This window comes from Acanthisitta chloris, unplaced genomic scaffold, assembly GCF_000695815.1.
Source record: "Acanthisitta chloris isolate BGI_N310 unplaced genomic scaffold, ASM69581v1 scaffold1573, whole genome shotgun sequence".
In the NCBI taxonomy this organism is placed as follows: Eukaryota; Metazoa; Chordata; class Aves; order Passeriformes; family Acanthisittidae; genus Acanthisitta; species Acanthisitta chloris.
Genome location: NW_008663023.1, coordinates 86,087 through 108,203, shown reverse-complemented (window position 1 = coordinate 108,203; position 22,117 = coordinate 86,087). Strand labels below are relative to the sequence as shown.

At 39.3% G+C, this 22,117-nt stretch overlaps 1 protein-coding gene across 1 annotated transcript in view; it reads left to right on the top strand.

The window, feature by feature from the left end:
• Positions 1-1,011: 1,011 nt before the first annotated feature.
• The window catches only part of RSU1 (Ras suppressor protein 1), a gene marked incomplete at its 5' end in the record, with an annotated part of 81,491 nt that continues 60,385 nt past the window's right edge, over positions 1,012-22,117 (top strand). Inside the window, 5 exons of the mRNA XM_009070810.1 lie at positions 1,012-1,132; positions 4,437-4,555; positions 6,017-6,099; positions 6,362-6,476; positions 20,083-20,215. Of these exons, the coding sequence (XP_009069058.1) occupies positions 1,012-1,132; positions 4,437-4,555; positions 6,017-6,099; positions 6,362-6,476; positions 20,083-20,215 (571 nt within the window). The remainder of the gene's footprint in view (positions 1,133-4,436; positions 4,556-6,016; positions 6,100-6,361; positions 6,477-20,082; positions 20,216-22,117) is intronic.

Genomic DNA, 22,117 nt, shown 5'->3' with positions numbered 1-22,117 from the left:
AGACTGAGATTGCACCATCCCAACAAATAAAAGAAAATCATGGCCTCATAAAACCTTCTAATTGTTTGGATGTGCACTCTGTGGGTTCCTGATGCAGTCAAAGTTGAGGCTGAACCAAGGTGAATATTGAACACAGGTGCAAGCTTCACTACAGGTGACTTGCCAGCATCCTTTTGCACCTCAGCTGGCTGATTAAATCTCAGTAAGTTTAAGGAGGAAAAGATGTAAATCTGAATAGCTTTTTAACCTCATGTGCACATGCATATTCATGTTGTGCTTCTGCCTTATTTTTCATGTTTCTAGATAATAACAATCAGTTGGTAATCCACTGTGGCCATGCATGTGTATTGATCAGTCGGTTTGTCACTCGGAGGAGGTAACTGCAAATGGGCTTGGCTAAACAGTTCTGTCGGGCTGAACTTAATTTTTGTAAATTTTGTTGAATCTTAAATGGACAAGAACTTGGATACTAGATTATTTCAGCAGTAAGTAGAATGCTCCATCACTAAAAATGAGGTTTTATTTCTTGTTTTTTGTTAAAGACCTTTAATACAACTGCTGTCTTGGTGTAACTGCTTGCATCATTCACTTTTTTCCACTCAGATAACAAAATGATTCGAGTCTCTTGTGCTCTCCTCTTTTGAGACCTGTGTGTGCTAAACAAACTCAGAGAACAGTCTATTTCTGTTTGTTAATCTGTAAGAACATTCGTTGTTCTTGTGTCTGTCTGTAGTGGTCTTTGTTAGTCAAAATACATTAGAGTACTGGTAGTAATTTTTTGAATTACAAAATGACTTTTCCAAGTACAAAGTGCCTATTCTCAGCAATGAGAACAGACTCTAGATACGAGGCTTTCTGGATATAAACTTTACTTTTATTGCAGTAGCAGTGAGATGCTGTTTGTGCTACAGGCCCTGTACAAATGGTGCAAACACCAAGTGCTACTAAAGCATCTGTAGTCTAGGTAACTTGTTCCAATTGCAGTTTCTCACTGTGAAAACTTTCCCACAGCTGTACCAGCAAACATTGCAGACCTGAGAAACATTGAGGTGCTCAACTTTTTCAACAACCAGATTGAGGAGCTGCCTACACAGATCAGCAGCCTTCAGAAGCTCAAACACCTGAACCTTGGGTGCGTATCTTAATGTGAAGATTTGCTGTAATAGAGGTGCTATCAAATGTCATCACAACTGAACCTGGAACTTCTTATATTTTGCTATTAAAATTTCTTACTGACAGTGTTTGTGAGGATAACAGCAACTCATACTCATCGAATACTGAAGTCAAACTGAACAATTAATTGAGTTTTACTTCCCTAGCAACTGCTTCTTAATGCTGTGGTTGCTGCATAATAATCAGTCTGTTTCCTGTTGTGCTTTGAAAATAAAAACTTGAATGTTAATTTAAGACTTTAATTCCAAAGTCTCAAGTTTGGGATTAATGACATTTCAATTTATATTAAACCTGCAAAAGAAGTAGCACATTTTTTAATGTGGTATGCATTTAATTCAAAGAACTCGTATTGACTGAATTTGAGCCAGGGGCATTTCTGTTACAGTGTTCAGATACTGTATTCCAGTAGATTTGGTGATACTTTGTAGTAACTTCAGTTACAGAAAACTTTCTTGAATTAATAAGAAAACAAATGGGAAGCACAGGACCTTCTTAAAATTAAATGGGCTTGTTAAAGTGTAGCTATTTAGGAAAGCACTGATAGGCATAAGCCTTAGCATCATAGATTTCTCATAGAAAGTGTTTGTATTTTATAAATTCAAACTTCTGAACACCTTAAACTGAACATTTTTAGTCTTCTAAATACCAGTTGGTCTTGGCTAGGCTCTGTGTATTTTGCTTTAGATAACTTTTGTAAAGAGCTGATAATTGAATTGCATCTTGAACTGGTGGAATGCCAATAAATGTTTTAACGATGATCTATCTTCCCTGGTCTTTATTTGGTCACAGTAGATCTCTAGTTTGCCTAGTATCAGTTTGAACCTGGAATTGCTATTCAGAGCAAATATTAATCAGAATTCTATATATTTGGGGGGTTAAATCCATATTTTTGTAATGGCATATAGAAGCGTTGCAGTATATGAAGGAAGAAGTTGGCCCTTTTCATGGATTGAAGCAATGACAATTGCTAGTATAGTTTAAATACTAGCCTTCTTTAGTGGAAAAAAATGTAACATAAAAGACCACTTGGTGTTAGGACCAACAGACATCCAGGTCCAGGAGCTGCAGTTGCCACCTTCATGTGTCACGTGGCCCAAGATCTTATAGATTAACTGCTCTTCCTTCTTAATCCTTTCCTTACACATAATCTTCCAGGCACAGGATTTACCACCCAGCCCTAGTCTGCAAAATGGATTCTGCTTTGGAGGTTCTTGGAGTCAGCAAAGAGGAATTTTTTTTTTTTTCTGTAGTCACTTTTCAGGAGGCAGCCCAGAAACCCTCTTGCCATCTGCAGTGCATATGTCAGAGGGCTTCAGAGCAGGCCTCTGAAGGAGAGGGGAAGCTTGTGTAAGAGCAGAGTTTGTTTTTGGGAAGGTTTAGGCACTGAAGGAGCAAGTGGTGGGGTGGAAAGGGGGAAGGCGTAATGCTGCCCTGAAAACTTAAAAGTATAACATTTGGAAGGCAGGTGAGGCATGGTTTCTGAGGCACAAGCTCAGTGTTTGAACTTCTGCAGGGGCAAATAGTGCTGAGCAGGGACTTTCAGCTGGTTCTCTTTCCATGCCAAAGAATAGATACCATTCTGCCTGATGTCAATAGGGAGAACATTCTTTTTCTCCCTGTTCCTGCTTACAAAAGGAAAAGCCATCAGGGGTCTTAGTGAAAAGCCCTTTTCACTAGTGAAAAATGAGCTGCTTACTTTAGTCCTATTTGATCTAAAGAGCAGTTTTAAAAACAGTGACAGGTCTACAGCAGCAACAGTGGAGAATGCCTTTCTGTATTTTAATAGCTACTACAGCAGCAATACTAGGTGCATGCCCCTCATATGACTTCTTTTGGGGGATGAGGAGGACGAAGGATTTCATCGAGAGTTTAGCTACAGGGAGTTGATCTCTACAGGTTCTTGTTCTCATGGAGTTGGCTATGCAATAGTGGGAGAGGAAAGGTGAGATTAGTTAGATTAGAAAGAAATGGGGTATGTTCCGCTGCCTGTGCTCACATGGAGGTATAGCCTTTCTTATTTTTGGGTACCCAACTTCGTCAGTACTTTGACTTGAGTTTTCATAGTTTTAAGTGTTAGATAATGCTTCATACATTCACATAGCATCTCCTCTTGGCTTCAGTTGTGACTGTTGCTCTTTATCACTTTTGCATCAGAAAGAGAATCAAATTCAGAATATATTTAGAGATAACATCTAAAAGGTCATGTTTGTTTCCAGTCATCAGATTCTTGCCAACAGCTACCCATACAGGCTCTTCCTGGAGATTCCTGTCTTCCCTGTTCTGCTTTCAAACCCGGGTGACAACTAAAGCAAGATTCATACACACAAGCTATATATTTGGTGTACATGCAAAAGGGATAGTATAAATAAGAAGATGGTGGGTAGTTTTTTTCTGTTCATGTGATAAACAGCAGAGCTCTAGCTCACACACAAACAGTAAGGTTCTATTAATGTAGTCTCCATCTCTGTGCCTGCCTTCATTATTGCATCAGCTCTAGTGGTTATCTGGATCACCTTGTTCAAGCACTTTGAGGTCAGAGAGAAGTTACTGTTTTCTGTAGCTTGTCTGCTCCAGGTTATTGGAGAAATCTCTTCCTTCTGTTAGTTTTCCTCACGCTGTTCTGGCTGTTGCCAGTGGGAGCTGCTATCCTAAACCCTCTTAGGACTGGCTGAATGAGCTATATTTAGATTAAACCTCATCAATCAGAGGCCTGACATTTTATTTACTTCATGCTCCATGTGCGTCAATAGTTATCTGGATCTGCTGTTCTTATGAAGGGGTTTGAGCAGCAATTATCAATGAACATGAATACTGTGCTGCTGAGGTGTTCCTCTTTGTATTTGGTACCACAGTGAAGAACTGTGTGGTACAGCAGAATGGCACATGGTCAGGATAATGTGCAGAAGGGTAAAGTCTAGTTTAGCTAGAAGTTATCTATCAAGGACCAGCTTGCTCTGTGAAACACTGTGACACCTCTCTCTCTTGGGCTTTACATTTCAGCTGTGGCTGTTGACATAATAGGCAAAATACCTTGTGAGTGCATAAGTTTTGGGTATATTTATGGGAATGAGAAATTAAAGAAGGTCTGCATTGCAAAAGGCTTGCTCAGTATCTTGGAGCATCAGCCTTTTTTCAAAACAAAAGGGAATCTTGGCATAGGTTGCAATTTGTATGGGGAAAAAAAGAAAGCACTTGTGGCCTGTATTATTCCTGCTAGATGAAGCGAATACTGATGTCATGTTCTTTTTTCTCTTTACCTACAGCATGAACAGGTTAAACACCTTGCCAAGGGGATTTGGCTCTTTACCAGCTCTAGAAGTTCTTGACTTGACTTACAACAATTTAAATGAAAATTCCCTACCAGGAAACTTCTTCTATCTGAGTAAGAAACTTTTCTAAAAACTCTGCAAATCTTCATGATATGGTGCTTTGCTTTCTGCAGTTGAAATTTATTTGATGGAGACCAAAATCCAGCAGATTTTTTTTCTGATATTTATGTTTTTCTTTTAATATATCTTGAATATTTCACATAGCACAGCAATATTTATCACTGATATACAGTCACCCGACACTTTTGGGCATGAGAAGACTTCCTTAGTACTAGTATATTGGTTTTCTTCTGAGTAATGTTTCATTGGATCCCATACTCAGTTAAGACTTAACATTTTATGGAAGGTTGCACACCTCATGGGAAAACAAACTTGTTCTGCAACACAACGTTGTGTGTTGAGGGTAGAAAGAAGTGTGTTCCTGATGGTTCATTACTGAAACAGTTTTAACAGCATGTGGATGTTGAAGTGTCCAGGATGTTAAAATATAGGCTAAGGTTACTAAGCTGACCTTTGCATATGTTGGAAATACACACTCAGTTATAAGAAAGGTATTGTAATGCATATGTGCAAAAGGGCTGCATTATGGTTGCCTAAGCAACTTGAATTCTGGCATTTTCTGGATTTCAATGATTACAGATTTTTCTGTATACTGTGCTGAAGTGGCTTCAGGATCGGTGCATTTAGCATCAAAGTTACAGGTGAGGGAAGAAGGAGGAGTGCAGTTGTCTAAGGGATGTTGTGACTGTAAGCTGGCAGAGGGAAAGTTTTCAGTCAGCATTATTATAAATGGTTACATTTAGTGAAATGAAAGGAGGAGGAGTAAGCTGTGTGAGACAACTGGAGTCTCCTCTGGTGGGAAGGAGAGGTTTTGCTGATCTGATCACTTTCTCTCCTGCTGCACCAAACAGTTCCTTGTCAGTCACCATTTTAATATTTTTTGTTTGAACTTTCATGTATGCTTGTTCAATAATAGCAAGATACATGGCTGTGCTGAGTCATGGGGGTTTTGTGAATTTCACATGGAATAGCAGGGAAATTGCAAATTATAAGTTTGAGTCTTATATATTGCCCTAATTTCAGATCTCTTTCCCCGTGTTAGGTTGTGCTTTCTATAAAGCTGAACGTAGATGTGTGTTTGTCAAAAAAACTCAGATTTTTTAAATGTTTGTTTAGGATGCAAATTGATGTAATAAATAAGAATCGGGGTAATAAAGAGTAATGACTGTTTTCTGACATCTGAGCATTCAGACTATATGCCAGAATGTGCTTATTGCAGAAATTGTTAATTGTGCCAGTCCTTTTGAATATAGATGTTTTCCTGAACTCACCAGCAATACAATAAGCCAGTAAATCTAAGTTTGACCTGCTTGTTATTATTGTGAGCCCTGGGTATGTCAAAGGCTTTTCACCAAGTCAGGGTTATTAATCAAACCTGACTCGTTTTTATTGATTAGACCTCAAATGGTTGGGTTATATGCCACCCTGTTTATATATTGCTATTTAATTTGCAGCCACCCTGCGTGCACTCTATCTAAGTGACAACGATTTTGAAATCCTACCGCCAGATATTGGGAAGCTCACAAAGTTGCAGATAGTAAGTAATTTATCTAAATTCTTGGAAAATCAATTCACTTTTGCAACACTTGTAGGAGTAGAATCCAGTCAATTTGAGGAGTAGAAGGGTATGTTTGCAGGAATAGACCACTACACCTGGAACTGTTTCTTGTTTACCAGAAGACACTTGTAAATAAATTGGAAGAATTGAACATTTAGGAGAAAGGTGGGGGAAGAGTTCTCTTTTGGGCTGCTTTATGGTAACCGAAAATTGTTCTGACTGAATTTATATTCGCTCTTAGCTGAGTCTTAGAGACAATGACCTGATATCACTGCCTAAAGAAATTGGTGAGCTCACACAGCTTAAGGAACTACATATCCAGGGAAATCGTCTTACTGTGCTGCCCCCAGAACTGGGTAAGATTATGGATGATCATTTATTTATTGAACTAATAATGATAAACTGTATTTCCTCTGAAATGAGCTGCAATATGATGTGTGTTTGGTTTTACTATTTTTTAACATGTTAAATTTTTCTTGTGTATTAGGTCACCTGACTGCCAATTTCTGTATAGCATCTTGCTTTATATAACGTATCATAAATATTGGCTCTGCAAACCTATTCTTGTCTCTGACTGGGTTTTGAGAACACTATTCAGATTGGCCAAAATTATATTAAGCTAAAAATGACAGTAGCATAAGTGGTGCTTTAGATGTTGTTCCTGTAAAAATGGAAGTTTGATCAACTAGAGTGAAATATAGCTAAATTAAAAGAATTTTTCAGTTTTCTGTTTCAGTAGCTTGCCTTTATTAGTGAGTAGACAGCTCTTTCACTTGAAGCATTGTGATATTGGCCATTTAAATATAGTTATAGGTGGCTTCTTTCAACCTGTAGAGTTTTTCTTTGAAACTGAAGTATCGATTTTGCAGAATTTGCATTGCAGTTTTCCATTTTATGTGAGGGACATTAACGTCACTAAAAGTTGTCCCTGTTTGCCTCAAGCCAGAATTTGGCTTCAGATCTTTAAAAGTATTTTCGTTGGGAATAATGTAGATGCATCAATTACTTGGTTTTGAAACAGCTGTTACACAAGGTTTATTCCTTGTTTCTTTTTATTGTGGAATGTTACATGGGGAAGCTTCTTTCTTTTTACTGGTACCTCCCAAATAGTAGTTTCCTAAACTCAGGAGGACAGTGACTGAAGTTACTATGGTAAAGTAAAATTATTTGTTGTCATAACTACTTGCTTGGATCCATTAGAGAATGTGACAGCTGTGTGTATAAATGTGCCAGTGTACAATGTATGCTTTTTGTTTTATACAGCAAAGTGTCTGCTTTTCTTTTGTGAGGTGGAAAGATGTTCGTTTTGACTCTATTTGTTTACCCACTGTGGGGTTTTTTGCTTTTTCCTCTCACAACTGGTGGATGAAAGTTGCTCTCTTTTCCTTAATTTCAGATGTTTATTCCTTGAGACAGGTATGCTTTCTGTAGCTTTTTGTAAAAGTCATATATATTTATAAAGTCTTTTTCAACAGCAGTAACATTGTAGTGTCTGTAACTGCAGTTTTCTGTGCCTTCCTAAGTGTGATAGTCTTTGAGTTTTTTCCCAAAAGTGGAAGTTAAATGCTGCACTGAGTCTAACAACCTACTTTGGCTAATTAAATGTTCTAAATGTGCTACCACCTCACAAGCATAACAGCAAATCCCCTTTAAGTGGTTTTACCATCGCTGTCCAGCCCAAGTGGAAATGTCTGAAACAAAATTCTCCATGTTTATTTCGCACTGACCTCCAAAACTCAGGATGGCCAAGGGAAGTGTTTCTCCTTTTAGTTAGCATTTGTTTGCATTACAGAACGATATTGCAGACTGGTAGAAAAAGGACTTGTGATTTTGCCCCAGTTGATCAAGATGAGGTGCATTGACACGGTTGAAGTCCTTGTTACTTCTGTTCTTTATTACTCAACTGCTATTCTATAAATTATACTTTTCATTTATAAGTGTTTCATTTTCTGGTCTTACTCAGTGTCTTCATTTGTGATCAGTTGGTGTAATTTCGATTGTAGTCTATGCAATGCATAATGCTAGAGCTGTCTCAAACATTTTAAATAGCCTAGATTTTGGGGTATATTTCCAGAGAACATTACACCAAAGTCTAGATTTGTAACTTGTGTAACTTGAAGGGTATTTGCTGTGCAAAGTAATGTTCTCGCTTGTTTATTAAACATCTAGGCACACATTTAGGGAATGGAACACCAGGCTAGGCTTTGGAAGGCTTGTTTGAGGTCAGGGAGGAGCAGGCCACAGGCTAGTGTGTATCTCTGAATCCTTAGAAAAAGTCACTTGATCTCTGCAGCCCTGTTTTGCCTTCTGCAAACTTGACAATTTAGAGAAACATGCCTTTGCAGGCAGTTTAAAAGTCTGCCAGTGAAAGGTGGCATGTGAGGGTTACAACCTGCTGCGTGGACTGCTAATGCTGTAGTCACCATCTGAGGGAAAACCAACTTTATCTGCTGTCCGAGTTCTCCCTCCTAAATTTTTAAAATTGAATTATAATGTAAGCAGAACTATGCAAATACTTTGTGCTGTGCACGTTGGATAAATAGCTTTTCAATGAGTAGGTCCTATTTGCATTAATTGGAGCTACTGCTGTTCCATTTAAAGTAAACAATCTGTTCTCTCTCATTATCACTTTCATAATTAAAGGTGCTGAAGGCTTTCAACTAGCTTAGTTCGGGCACTGGTGGACAGCAGTGAGTCATTAGATGTTCATTTACCAGGGACATGGGCACAATATAAAACATCAGGATAAAACAGTGTATTTGAATGAGAAGGAGTATGTGTGCATGCTACATTAAACTGTTTTTTGAAGGTAATGGAAATCAGTGCAGAAGAAGGCATGGAGAATAGGGTATGATAAAAGGCCACAGACAGGCCTTGGGATCACAGGTTTGGAATGGAGAGAGAGATACCAGTAGTAAAACACTGCAGTCTGCCCATGTTGTCACCTTGTGTGATTGAGCATGGCACACATGGTCTGCTGGGGGAGGCTGGTGTTATCCTCCTTTATGTTTAGCAGAGAACACCATTTACTAATTTAAGAAAAATATTCCTGCAGAGGAGGAAATGAGGGGACTAGAAGAGTGCACTGGTGCTCTGGGTGAGTTGCTTGTCTGTAAATACAGTACATGTGAGTGATGAACGCAGGAAATGGCCGGGAGTAGGTGGGTGGAATTTGCAGCTTGTTTCCATCATTTGTCTCTCAAAACCCCGTTCATGAGGAATGGTGGTGGGCAGTCATATATAAACTTTAAAGAGGCACTGGCATTTTTTTTCCCTAGCATTTAAAAGGTTATGTGCTGCATTGCGAGACAAATAAATCATGATTCACTGCAACAGCAGAGTTGCAGTCAGTTATATAAATTGCCAAGGAGGCACTAAATCTGTCGCTTTGTGTATTCTGACCATTTAACAATGGGAACAGTGTTTGGAAAGAAAGCCAAGTAGAAACAAGAACCACATAAAATCGTAGATGCAATTAGTAAGATCAGTGAAGGTGTTTTAAATTCATTGTATGGTCATCTGGGTGGACCATATATGCCACATAAAAGTCATACGTGACATAGCAGAGTCAAGGGTGGAAGAGTAGTATATGGTACAGAGTATTCACAAAGATGTAGCTGAAGAGCCACCCAGAGAATGTAACTAGTTCATCTGTAGTTTTGCATTTTTGATGTGAAAACAAATGGTGTGATTTTTAAAACCCACATTCTAATGTTGCCTGTGTGCGCACATGGACACGGAGTTTGCTCATGTTTATGCATACAGGAAGAACACTGATTTCTAAGAATACATGATTCCTGATTACCATCCTCTTTTTTCAAAATCTAATATTAGCATCAATGGCTTATAAGTTGCTATTCAGTACTGTTCTAGTTTTTCAATTAATTTTCTCAGGTAAAGGGAGACACTATCCAAATTGTAAAGTTATATGTACATATTTGAAAAGTGGAAAATTCAAGATTCTTAAAAAAGCAAAAAAATACTGATGGAGTAAGTAGCCATGCTCCTTTCTAAAGAGTGGGAAATGTTTTGTAAATTAGATCTGTATGTCAGAATGACTAAGTAATTCTTTCATCATTTTTTAGTTTTGAACAGCTAAATTGCCTTCTGTGGATAAAGGATTGGCTTTAAATACAAAGTTCAAGGAATCCTGTGAAAAGTCTCTATATTTCCGTCACAGGAAGACCTTTTAAAATTTAGGCTTTTGAAATGCCTCTAGAATTTGTGAATTAATATTATATTACACAAAGTAGTTGCTGCAGTTGTTTGTTCAAGTTAACATTAATCGGAATAGCAGTTTACTTAGGTAATTATAACAGGCATGTGCAAACATAGGAGTCACTTATTTCACAAAACATATTTTTTTTCTAAATATACTTGACGTAAATGCCAAACTTTTCTTATAAACTGCCAGTGCACTCTGCCTGTGTCACATCACGGTGGTGCTCTCACCTGCAGTACAGGTCATTGGTGCTTGTTGGAAGCCTGAACATCCTGGGGCTCTTTGTACTACGGTTCTGAGCACTAGAACAACTAATTGATATCTTGGAATTTTAAAAAGTTGTATGTTTCTACTTTTGGAGCTAAGGCAAAGGTGGATAAACAAAATAACCTGTCTTCTAGGCTTACTGGTATAGCAGTTACTGGTGAAGGAACAATTGGAGAAATGTATGTGACAAGATAGGTTGTGGAGAGATTCTTCATGTAGAAAAGATTCTCTGAACATTTGTGAATATTCTAACTGTGATTCTCATTTTAGGTTTAAGTTTAAAAGTAGATGAAAAAAAAAGCCAAAACCACTAAACCCCACCACTTGTTATGGAGTTAGAAACCAGGCTGATTCCACAGAGTACTTGCTGGGAGTTAAGGTGTATGGAATAAGATGACAACCCTGCAGTTCCATGATACACAGAAAGGTGTTTTCTATAACCCATCATCTAGATTTACACCATGGACATTCACTTTCTTACGCTGTTGGAATTCTTGCCAAATTTCCCAAAGTTCAAATTTGATCTTGCATTAGTGGTGATTGTCCCATTCTCTTCTTTGATCTGACCTCACGTTGAATATTGTGTGCAGTTTTGGGCACCACAATATAAGAAAGATATTGGAGAGTGTCCAAAGGAGGACCACAAAGATGGTGAAGGGCCTTCCCTACAAAGGAAGCCACACGAGGAGCAGTTGAGGTCACTTGGTCTGTTCAGCCTGGAGAAGAGGAGCCTGAGGGGAGATCTCATCACTGTTTGCAAATTCCTCACGAAAGGAAGCTGAAAGGCAGGCATTGACCTCTTCTTCAACCAGTGCAGTGACAGGACCCAAGGGAATGATCTGAAGTTGCATCGGGGAGGTTCAGGCTGGATATTAGAAAATGGTGCTTCACCCAGAGGGTAGTTGGGCACTGGAACAGCTCCCCAGGGAAGTTGTCACAGCCCCAAGCCTGACAGAGTTCAAGAGGCGTTTGGACAATGCTCTCAGGCACATTGTGTGGTTATTGGGAATGTCCTGTGCATAGCCAGGAGTTGGACCTCAAGGGTCACTTTGAACTCTGATTATTCTGTGATCCTGTGAAAATACACAAGTCTTACTGTCACTTCGCGGTGTGTGTGTATATGCTCTCCTAGTGTTGACTGTACTCTGATTTTAAGTACCATCAACATGATAATGACATTTCTGTCAGCAAATATTTCATCTGTTGTGTTGAAACTGTAGTAGGTAAGAGTACTGTAATTACAGCCACTCTGAGGAAATCTTGCATTTGTTGTTGTATTTGGTTCATTTTCTGTGTTTTGTAGTACTTAAAAGTGGTTTTGCTCTTCTGAGTACTTGGCAACCTGTGTTTGAATGGAACTTTCAAAGGTGCAGGGCAAAAAGCATTACAGTGTGAATCCTTTTTGAAGTAATTTTGTTAAATTAACTAGATTTTGGTCTGATAGGGACCCTTCAAAGAGAGAATGCTCTGTTGAATTCCCGTGTAATTGAGAATCTCAGGGGAGTTTCTGATGCTGGGAAAAATGTGCAATATATTTCAAAATAAATTGGGATGCTGATCCTCTAAGCCTGTAGTACTTCCTGTGCCATTAAAGTGTTCTTGATGTTAAACTACTTTGACATCACGTTAATTTCCATTGTTCCAAAACCTGTCTGCTGTGTAGTGTGTTTCTTGGGTTTCTTCACTGGGAACACTTAGCAGTGACTGGTGGTTTGCCCCTTGAGATCCCAGTCAGCACTGGACATTGGTTACACAGAGTGCTGAAGGAAATGGTATTTCCAGCACAACATGTCACCTTTCTAAGAAAGAAATTGGTGAAACTTACCAATACTTGTAGGTTTTCTAGTAAATGGTCTCACTCTTACATGAGGAATGTGGAAGAAATGAATTTAACGTTTTGGAGTAATTTCCTGGATTTTTGTCAAAATGCTCTTTCTTCTGCCTTTCCTCTTAGCTGCCAACATGACAGTATCGGCTGGGTTGGTTGCCCTGGTACCTGAAGGCTGTGTGTGGTGGAATTTGGCTGTTGAAATGGGGTGATTTGTCACATGGCCGAACAAACCATTAGCAGACTGTTGTTAGGTGAGGAGTAGTATGTTGCATGGAATAAGTTACTGTTTTATGGCTTTCATCTGTGAATGTTAATTTTATTTACTCTTCCTACTAGTTGTCCTGCTAAGGTCAGGTTTGTTGTGTGGTGTGATGGTAGAAATTTCCAGGGCTCTCCCCTTATTCCCAGAGAGTTAACCACTGTCAGCTGAGAGTTAACCTCCTGTCAGCTGAATATAGAAATGCGAGTTTGCCCAGCCAGGTTAGGTCTATAATCTGCCTGAACTTAATACCTGAAGTGTGGTTTAAGGGAGTAGTTCAGCATTTCATCCATTCTCTTGTCTTTCCCAGGCTTCATCTTCAGTCCTGACACATTCTGAAGTGAAAGTTCTTTTGTGCCAGGCTTCCCATTACACTGTGGTATAATGATTCTGGCTGACCTTTGCTATGCTGCTGGAATTTTGTATAAATATCTCAGGACTACATTCACTTTGTTTTAAACTCTCTTCTATGTAAGGTGCTGGAGAGTAAAATCCTCTTCCCACACAATTGTAATAGCTGTAGCTGAGGCAATACAGGTTTGCCCTCTATCACTTCACATTTATGTGAAGGTTAAACAATTCATGATTTAGTTGGTCCACTTTTACTTTATTTCAGCTGTGGTCCTTTTCCTAAGGTTTGAAGCAAATGGAGTAACTCTTATGAGATCACAGAATAATCAGGCTTTTTTTTTTAAGCCTATCAAAGTGAAGAGTGAGGGGGGACTGCTACTGATCCCACTAACTTCATGAGAAGAAAGCACAGGTGGTCTTTCTCCCTTGTAGATGGGCAGAGGGAGCAGTGTTTTAGAACTTAGTCAGTTTAGTTCAGCTCTGAAATAAAAATGTATTTTGACAGTGATGAACTGTTTGAACAAGACACCACTGGCAGAGTCTCTATATCCTGATGTTTTTCAGGCCAGATGTTTTTCTGTTTGAAATGTCTTTGTAAGCTCTTCAATTACTGATCTGACACAGTGATCTACTGTTGTATCGCATGAACACAGAAATTGGGGTCTCATCTCTGAACTCATTCATGGAAATTCTCATTTACATCTAAGATGTTGTTAGATTAATGTGTGATGTTAAAACATCTGCACTCCTATTTTCTGACTCTGAAAGTAATTGTGAAACTGAGGATGGGCTTTGGCTTCAGTGTTTGGCTTTCAGATTACTTCTTCAGCTCTCTCTTACCCTAGAGCTTCACAGGTGAGGTTGCAGACATTCCCATGTTCTTCAGGAAAGGAGTCAGAGGAAGACTTCCAGCCTGCTTCTGACTGATGGATGCTCTGGAGTATTTGGTTTATTTGCATATACTGAATATGACTTCTTGTTATTTGAGACTTAAGCTTGCCCCCTGTTGTGCAGAACCACGACAAATGCTGTTTCAGGGTTCTCCAAAGTGCTGGTGACTTGCAGTGATGCTGTTAGACCTTCTCCAGTACAAGAATGTAGGGTTGAGTGGGCAAAGGTGCTAGGATCGATCTTCTGGAGGCATTTCAGTCGAGGTTTAGATTTATTAATTGTTTTCTTTTCATGCATAGAAACTCTTCAATAAGCGAATTTATATTTTTGGCATATGCTGTGGAGATGTAGATTTGTTTATCATACTGAGCAATTCCGTGAATATTTCTGCTGGTTCCGAAGCGACTGAGTTGCACTTCACTTATGTACAAGAAGTCTTTGCTCTCTGTTGTCTTACTGCTCCTTTATAACTACTGTTTAAATCTACTCTCTTCTGTTACTAATCCTTCTAAACTGATAGAGGTTTTCAAAACAGAGATGATCTTACTTGTTTATGGGAGTGATATGAGTTACTAATGCACAGCCTACATCTGCTTAAGATTGGGATAAAAGTGATTTGCTTTTGATAATACTTTGTGCCATAGAAATCGGTATATATTTTAATTTTTATATAGATTGTGAGACATGACTCACAATCAATTTCTTTGGTATCATTTTTATGACATAATAGTCATGATATTTCTTCCACCTCCACGCTTAAACCAATCCCCCTCTCTCTAGCAAGACAAAGCAAATGCCACAAAAGTAATAAAAATTATAAGCCTGTAGTGTAAAGCAAATCTAAAACAAGCCAGGACAGACATATTTTTACATATAACCTAAGTTTAAATTTAGGGTAGTGGATTGATCCCTTACTTAGCATTTAATAAAACAGGATTCAAAGGTATTTATATCTAAATAAATTAATAAAACTCATTTTGTTCCTCCTGTCATATGTACGACAGAGAGTAAGATCTTTGTGTTGTAAAGGGAAAGAACATTTAAATTGCAGTCTTAAGAGGAATCTCTAAAAGGGATGTGTTACAGCTAGAGGACTCTCCTGGAGGTCAGAGTGTAGGATGGAAGGGGAGTGAGTATCAATGGGACACAGATGTGAAGCTCAACAGTACACAGGCTAAAAGTTGATTTTAATGAAGCTCCACTGGGGATGAATTTAAACCGTTACAAAGAAGCGTTGATCTGGCATTTTACAGCTAGGTTCATGTTTCTTATGCTGAATGCCAATGTTCAGTTCTCAAATGTCAGAGTTGTTTAATTACTTAATTTCACCTTTTAATTTTTGAAAGTTTTAAAAGTGTTGCTAAGGGGCATTCGAGTGGAAAGGGCAAGTCAGGTTTATGTTCATTCTGTTTGCTTTTGTTTGTGTTGAAGTAATGCCTATGTACACGAGTTGCTCCTTACTATACCTCAAATTGGTAAATACACAGTTTGTATATCATATGTCACAAGGGGATGAGGGGCTTACGGCTGCATGTAAGAGATGCTTGCAGGCTAGATCTAATGGACAAGAAGGAGCCTTGGAAGTCTGGAGATACTCTTGGTCAAAGTGATAAGTAGCATTATTGCTGGCTGTGACACTTACGGTCTGCAAACACGACTGTGGGAGGCAGCATTTTATTGTCTATTATGAGCTCTTTTCTGGCCTTTGCAGGCAGTTGAGCAAAACATGAATGTTCACACAAACCACTTTTTATTTCAGCAGCACTGAAGGCAAACATCAAGAAATAGTAACGATTGGGTTTTAGCTTAAGTGCAGGATAGATTTATTGAGATAGGTGCAGGGAAACTGTAGGTGCCTTTTGCTTTTAATGTTACTCAGGATGGGGTGTGCCCACTGTCATACAAGATGTTCCTTCTGTCCACCCATGGCTGTAGAATCTCTGAATTTAAGCAGTGATAAATGGTATTTTTAGTCAAGGAATGGCATAACTTAGAATACATTAAAATTAAAAATATGCATACTTTGATTTTGTCCTTGAAAATTTTCAAGACTTTTGGTGTAGCTCTATTTACTGTAGCTCCCAGGTGGCAACTAACAAGAGATTTGGGCAGCAGACAGTTTTCAGGTCTGTACAGCTTAGAAGTTGGACATTAGGAACAGTTTGTTTTTAAGATGGGTTAACACAGAATTTAAGTCATCCAATCAAACTTAAGGGTTCGGAATCATCTTTAGATATGAGTGCTGAGACAGAATAAAAATGCCAAGATAAGGCATTTCTGAGACCACACAGCTGGCTCCTTTTAGAAGGCTTTTGGCATTCTGTGCAGGTTATCCACAGCAGTCAGCTGTTAGACCTTTATTTCTGCTCTTCTCTTTTCCAGACTCTGTTCTCTTTTCAGTGTCCACTCCGTGCTAGCAGCAAATGTCTACTTGGTGTTTTTCCTGTTTGGAAATCTGTGTCTGCGCAAGGTAGTGTAAAAAAAAAAAGCATCCTCCAGGCTTAGAAATTAGAAAGTTCTTTAAGCATGTTAGACCTGGATTCTGGAGTGTATAGTTTAGACTGATTATTTATTTATTTATTTATTTGGATAATTTTAGAAACACTCAAAAATAATTTGAAAAACATTTCTGTGATCTAGGAAAGGGGCTGTGCTGATTGTTCTTAAAGGTAGCCTGCTCCTCCTCTCCTACCAGAGGCATTTTAGGGAAGCTGATCTCTTTCAGTATGGCAAAATAGCAAGAACCTGAAGTCCATAATGAAGAAATACAGTTTTAGTCTACAAGTTATGCCAAATTTTAGAGGTGATAAATATTTGTAATAGGCTGATGTGCATGGAAAGAACAAACCAGCAATGACCAATGCAATCTCCAGCCCTAATGTATTTTGTGATTGAATCTTCAGTGCTGGATTTTTACTAGAGGCAGTTTTGTTTTTTGCGTACTAAAAATATCTGAGGGATTTGATGTGATCTGTGTAGCAGAACAGTATCTAAATTCCCTAAAACCCTGGAGTTGGTGTTCTGCTGATGCTGTGGTTAGACAATATGCATGAAGGCGCATCTGCCTTGGCTTTTTCCTTCACCCATGACTCTAGTGCTGCAGGGATGGAATTAACAGCATTTCCTAACATGGTGCTGCCAAAAGAAATCATCAATGCAAGGACACTGTTAGGGGTGGGGGCACAAGGACAGATCTGTAAGGTGTCCAGTTGCACAGCACTCCTGCAGAGAGCCTGACACCAGAGCCGTTGCTTCAGGTGGGTATGATCATCTCTTCCATGCTGTTGGGCTTGTCTTGGTGCACTGTGGCAGAATGATCCATGCAATGCTCCTGTGTGTTTGGTTACCCGCAGCACATCCCATTCCTGAGATGTTGCTGAGACTTTGGCCTTGTGCTTGGGACTCCTGGATGCCCTGAAGGCAGAGCAGAATTAGGTATGCCCTTGGTTAACAGATTGGTTAGCCGCAAGCACCAAAAGGACACTGGGGTATGGCTCCAAGCAATGTATGGTAATGCAGGAGTGGCACATTTCCGTCCTGTCTCAGTTTTAATTATGTGGCTTCTTTCTGCTCAAGTGGCTTGCCTTGTGGCAGGAGTGTCAGATTCCATTTCCTCTCTAGTGCTGATAAAGTGGGGCAGTCTCTCTGTAACTTCTGAAAAACTGCTGAATTTTCTGCCCATTTCTGGTCTTTGTTTCCAGGTGGAGGTGTTGGTATAGAATGGGGAGAATTTTACAGCATCGGTTGTCCCATCCTTCCTGCCTTTTATGAGGCAACTCTCCTTCACTCACCCGCAGAGGACACCCACTCTCTGCCTGGTGCTTGCCATGAGGATGGACGGGTTGTTCCTTTTTGCACTACCGCACTTGATTAAATTCTTCATTTAAAATCCCTGGGCTCTCTCTCCAGCTGTAGGTGGCCAGTGGTACAGGCTACCAGGCCAGCTGCTGCTGGCAGGGCTGCCAGAGGGATGTCCTGGGCAGGGAGGGGTGGGTTTCAGTGCAAATGCTAAACTTTTATGTGCCCCAGTTTCCTCTGTAATTACATTAATTAGGGCCTCTGTCACCTCCTCTCTCTGAAGATATAACATAATATTTGTACCTGCCTTCTGTGTGCTTTGGGGAAAAACAGAAGGCAGAAGAAGATAAAGTGATTACATTGGCATGGAGACCTACAGATAATTTTGCTTGAGCAGTCCTGGTTTTGCTGTAAGATTTCTTTGGCTGCAGTAGAGTAGTAATTATTACAATTAATTATGTTTAAATGGACCATGTAATATTTGGAATGGAAGTGGGCGCAGTGTGCTGCGGGAATGGAAATTTAGAGCAGCCTTCCCTGAATGGTAAATTTGTGACACAGTTCAGAAGGCAAGGATTTAGCTGAGACCTGGGTATTGAGATTTTGGGAACATGTGACTTACTCCTGTAAACAACATTGAATTTGACCCACAGTGGGGCCAAGCTTGCCTCCCCAAATTTAACCGGTTTTATTAGTTGTACACAGATCATTGATTTTACCTTGATGCAGTATTTGCAGGGCGCTTACAGTGTTGGTAGTCGTGGAGAGCAATATATGAGGTTTTTTTGCAGGTAATAAAATGGGAAATCCAATTTGCAATTGCAAGGCAAGCCCCTGAGTGATACATGTTCTTCACAGCATCCCTGGTCAGAGGGTTCTGGCTCATCACCACACTGGCCAGCTTCCCTGGCGTAGTGAGCAGTGCCAGCCTGCGCCTGCAGCCAGCACACGCTTAGACTCACCGCTTCTATCTTATTAGGTCCTCTTTGTCACAGTACTTAATCCTTTTTCCTGATCCTTGTTAGAGCAGGGCTGCCGAGGCCCTTAATAAAGCAGACAGGTGCGGGGCTCCTAACGAGGCGTACTGAAGCGTGCGGCAGTGAGGTCGGCTGCTGCTGCCTGACGGGATGGCTCTGTGTGTGTGTGTCTCTGTGTCTGGGGGTGGTGGAGGGATGCTCCCTGCCGCTGTTAGCTCAAGCAAACCTGCTGCAGACAGCTGGCAGATGAGCTTGTTAAGGTAATGGTGACTCGGTGATAGGCTGGCATGAGATGCATGACATCTTTTCACACGGTATAATGCGCTGTCTTTAATTGTGTTAACCCCTTTTAGAGAGAGAAACGCGCCAAGGCTTAGCTGTCATGTGCAGCCAAAGTGGGCAGTCAGCACAGGGCTGAAATCAGGTTGATTTCAGATTTTTCCAATAGCTTGGCTCAGTCAGTCTTCAAAACACTGTGATATATATTTTTTTATCTTGGTTCCCCATGGTTAAGGATTATCTTATTTCTTTTCAGCTGTTGTTGGTTTCTGGAGGGAGGGTAGGCCTCTCTTCATCATGAAATTCACAAAAATAAATTGAGAATGTACCACAGATGTTTTATTTTAATTTAAAGAATACGAGAAAATATTTCAATGGATAGATCTTCCTGGAATTCAGCCCTTTGTACTTATAGTCATTAAGAGTTCCAGTGGAGCATGTACTGTTTTGCGGTTGGGCAGTAAACATTTACAAAACAAACAAACCCCAAACAAGCCCCTAATAGGTCTCTTAAGTCTTCCTGTCAACAGAATAGGTGTAACCAGCATGTTACAAGAACGGGACTGTTTGTTTGTGTTTCTCTCTGTGCTCTAACCACGGATCAGGGTAGGATCTCCGTGCAGACAACACACTGGGCACTGGAAAGCCTGTTGGGCATCACTTGTTGGCATTGTGCGTGGGCCAGAGATGGAAAAGTGCATTGCAAAGCCAAGCTACCACAGAGCAGGCTCCTACCGGGGCATCATTCTCCTTTTGTTCCTGCAGGTCACGCTGGAGAGGGCCCAACACCTATGCACTATCAAATTCTGCTTAAAACTGGTGAATAAATGTCAAATGCAGTGGACTGAGTTCAATCCTGCTGTGCAGTGTGTAGCAGCGCTGAAATGAATAGGGTGGAACTGCATCCACTATGGTGGGAACTACTGTATCCCCCTCTTCCTCTCTGCTAAGACTGAAATATTTGCTTCTATTATGGCCCTACTCTCTGAAATGAATTTAAAGTTTTCATTTTCTCAGCAGGATATTTCTTTCAAATTTTTCATGTTTTAAATATTTTTCATATGCTGTTTTGTTTAATGCCTTTCAGGTAATTTGGATTTGACTGGTCAAAAGCAAGTCTTCAAAGCAGAGAACAATCCCTGGGTTACCCCTATTGCTGACCAGTTCCAGCTGGGAGTCTCTCATGTTTTTGAATACATTCGTTCAGAAACTTATAAGTAGTAAGTATTACATTATATGCTGTAGCTATATTGTTTGGGTTTTTACCCTGTACTGTGTTTGGCAAAGCGTTACCAGGTGCACAGGTCTTTCATAATCCATGCAGGAACTTGGTATTCAGGGGAAATATGCAGCCCTGTACATTTATATTAAGGAATTTTGCCAAGAAGGAGGTAAATAAGTGTCATGTAGACATGTTAGAAAAGCACAAAGACTGTTTGATACTCTCCTGCATTTGATGTTCGTTTCTGTGAGCTATTAAGTAACATGAGAGATGTAAAAGAACAAGCATTACAAGCCTTTTGAGAAGTATTAATCTGAAGTATGCACAGTAAGGTTTTATAGATTGAAATAGATATTTGATTGTTATGTTTTGAGAGATGTCCAGAATTCAAACCTGTTTTGGTCTGGATTGGTTTACAAAACTCTACAACCCTAGTGATTCAATACAGGCACTAGTGCTTTCTTCAGCAGTGTAAATGGAAAAAAATAAGCCATGTGCTGGGACTTCTCCATTTTAATTCAAAATTCCATGTACCAATGCTAAGCATTTGTTTAGGAAATCTTTAATCATTCACTGAATTGAATATTTGTTTTAAGTAAAATGTCCATGTTATCAGTCCACAGTAAAACTTTATATGGGAAGTTATTTTTAGTTGTCTAACAGCAATCTTGGTGCTCTCTTCCTAGGAGCAGTAGATAGTACAGCAATTATACAACCTTCAGATTGGCAAGTTAGTTTTTGCATTTGTCCTTTATTTAAAAATGTTTTAATAATTTAGAAGCATTTCTGACAATCTTTTAAATGGTAACTCTCTGAACAAAATTACCACAGAAGAGTATTCATGAGTGATGTTTGTGGGATTCCAATTAAGTAACTGAGGTGTAAATTTCTATATGAAACTAAATGATCGAGCAGTGGCTCTTATAGGCTGTTCTTCATTTACAGAATTTAAGTGAAAAGAATCACAGATGGGCGAGTGGTTGAAAAAATTGTGTATCTCAGAAGTGTCCTGATATTTATGCTGTAATATGTGTTCTCAAGACAGATTTATTCATAGATTTAAGTAGGCTGCAACACCCTTCTTCCAGTAGTACTCTGTACTACAGGAAACAGCTGCCTATCTCCTCAGACCATCCTTTCTCCACTGCATCTAGGTTTCTTGATAATGTTTAGTAATTTTGTTTTATATTGTCAATTTTACATTTCTGTTTGCTGAGCAATATAGATTAGGGACCCTCATACACTTCTCGCAGAGATCGCTCTGGGCAGCGTGAAGACAGCAAAGTTGCAAGGACTGAAGTGCAGTTTTGATAATTTGACCATATTCAGTTTGGTGGGGGCTGTACTGTATCTATAATTTTTTTTTAAAAAAGTAAAACTTTATAAGCATGGGTGTATATAAAATTGCTGTGGCAATTTTCCTTGTGCAATCAAAATTGACAAAAAGGTTCTGTAATTCATGGGTTATGTCAGCTATTCTTTGTTCTAAATTAGCCATATTATGTTTGTTGTCTTCTTCTTTGCTGAGGCGTAACAGTGTCTTGTTGGCTAATGGGGAGATTTTGATTTTGTCCACAGTAAGTATTTGAAGCCTATATAGTTAACAGTGTAAGCAAAATCAGACTCTAGTCATTAATAGGGAGAAAAATCACAACCAAATAATCTTTCTGTGGCTCATTTATGGCTTCTACTTTGATCTTAGAATCTTATTACATTAAAATGTCATCATTTTCAAAGTTTAGTGATGAAAACCAAATGCATGAAGATGTTAATAATTAGGTGTCGGTTTTATATTTTCAGCATATGACCATTTTATATTTAAATCATAAGTTAAAATTTCTGTATAATTGTGTTATAATCCCAGTAGTAACTTCTTTTGATTCTTGATCTTACTTGTTTC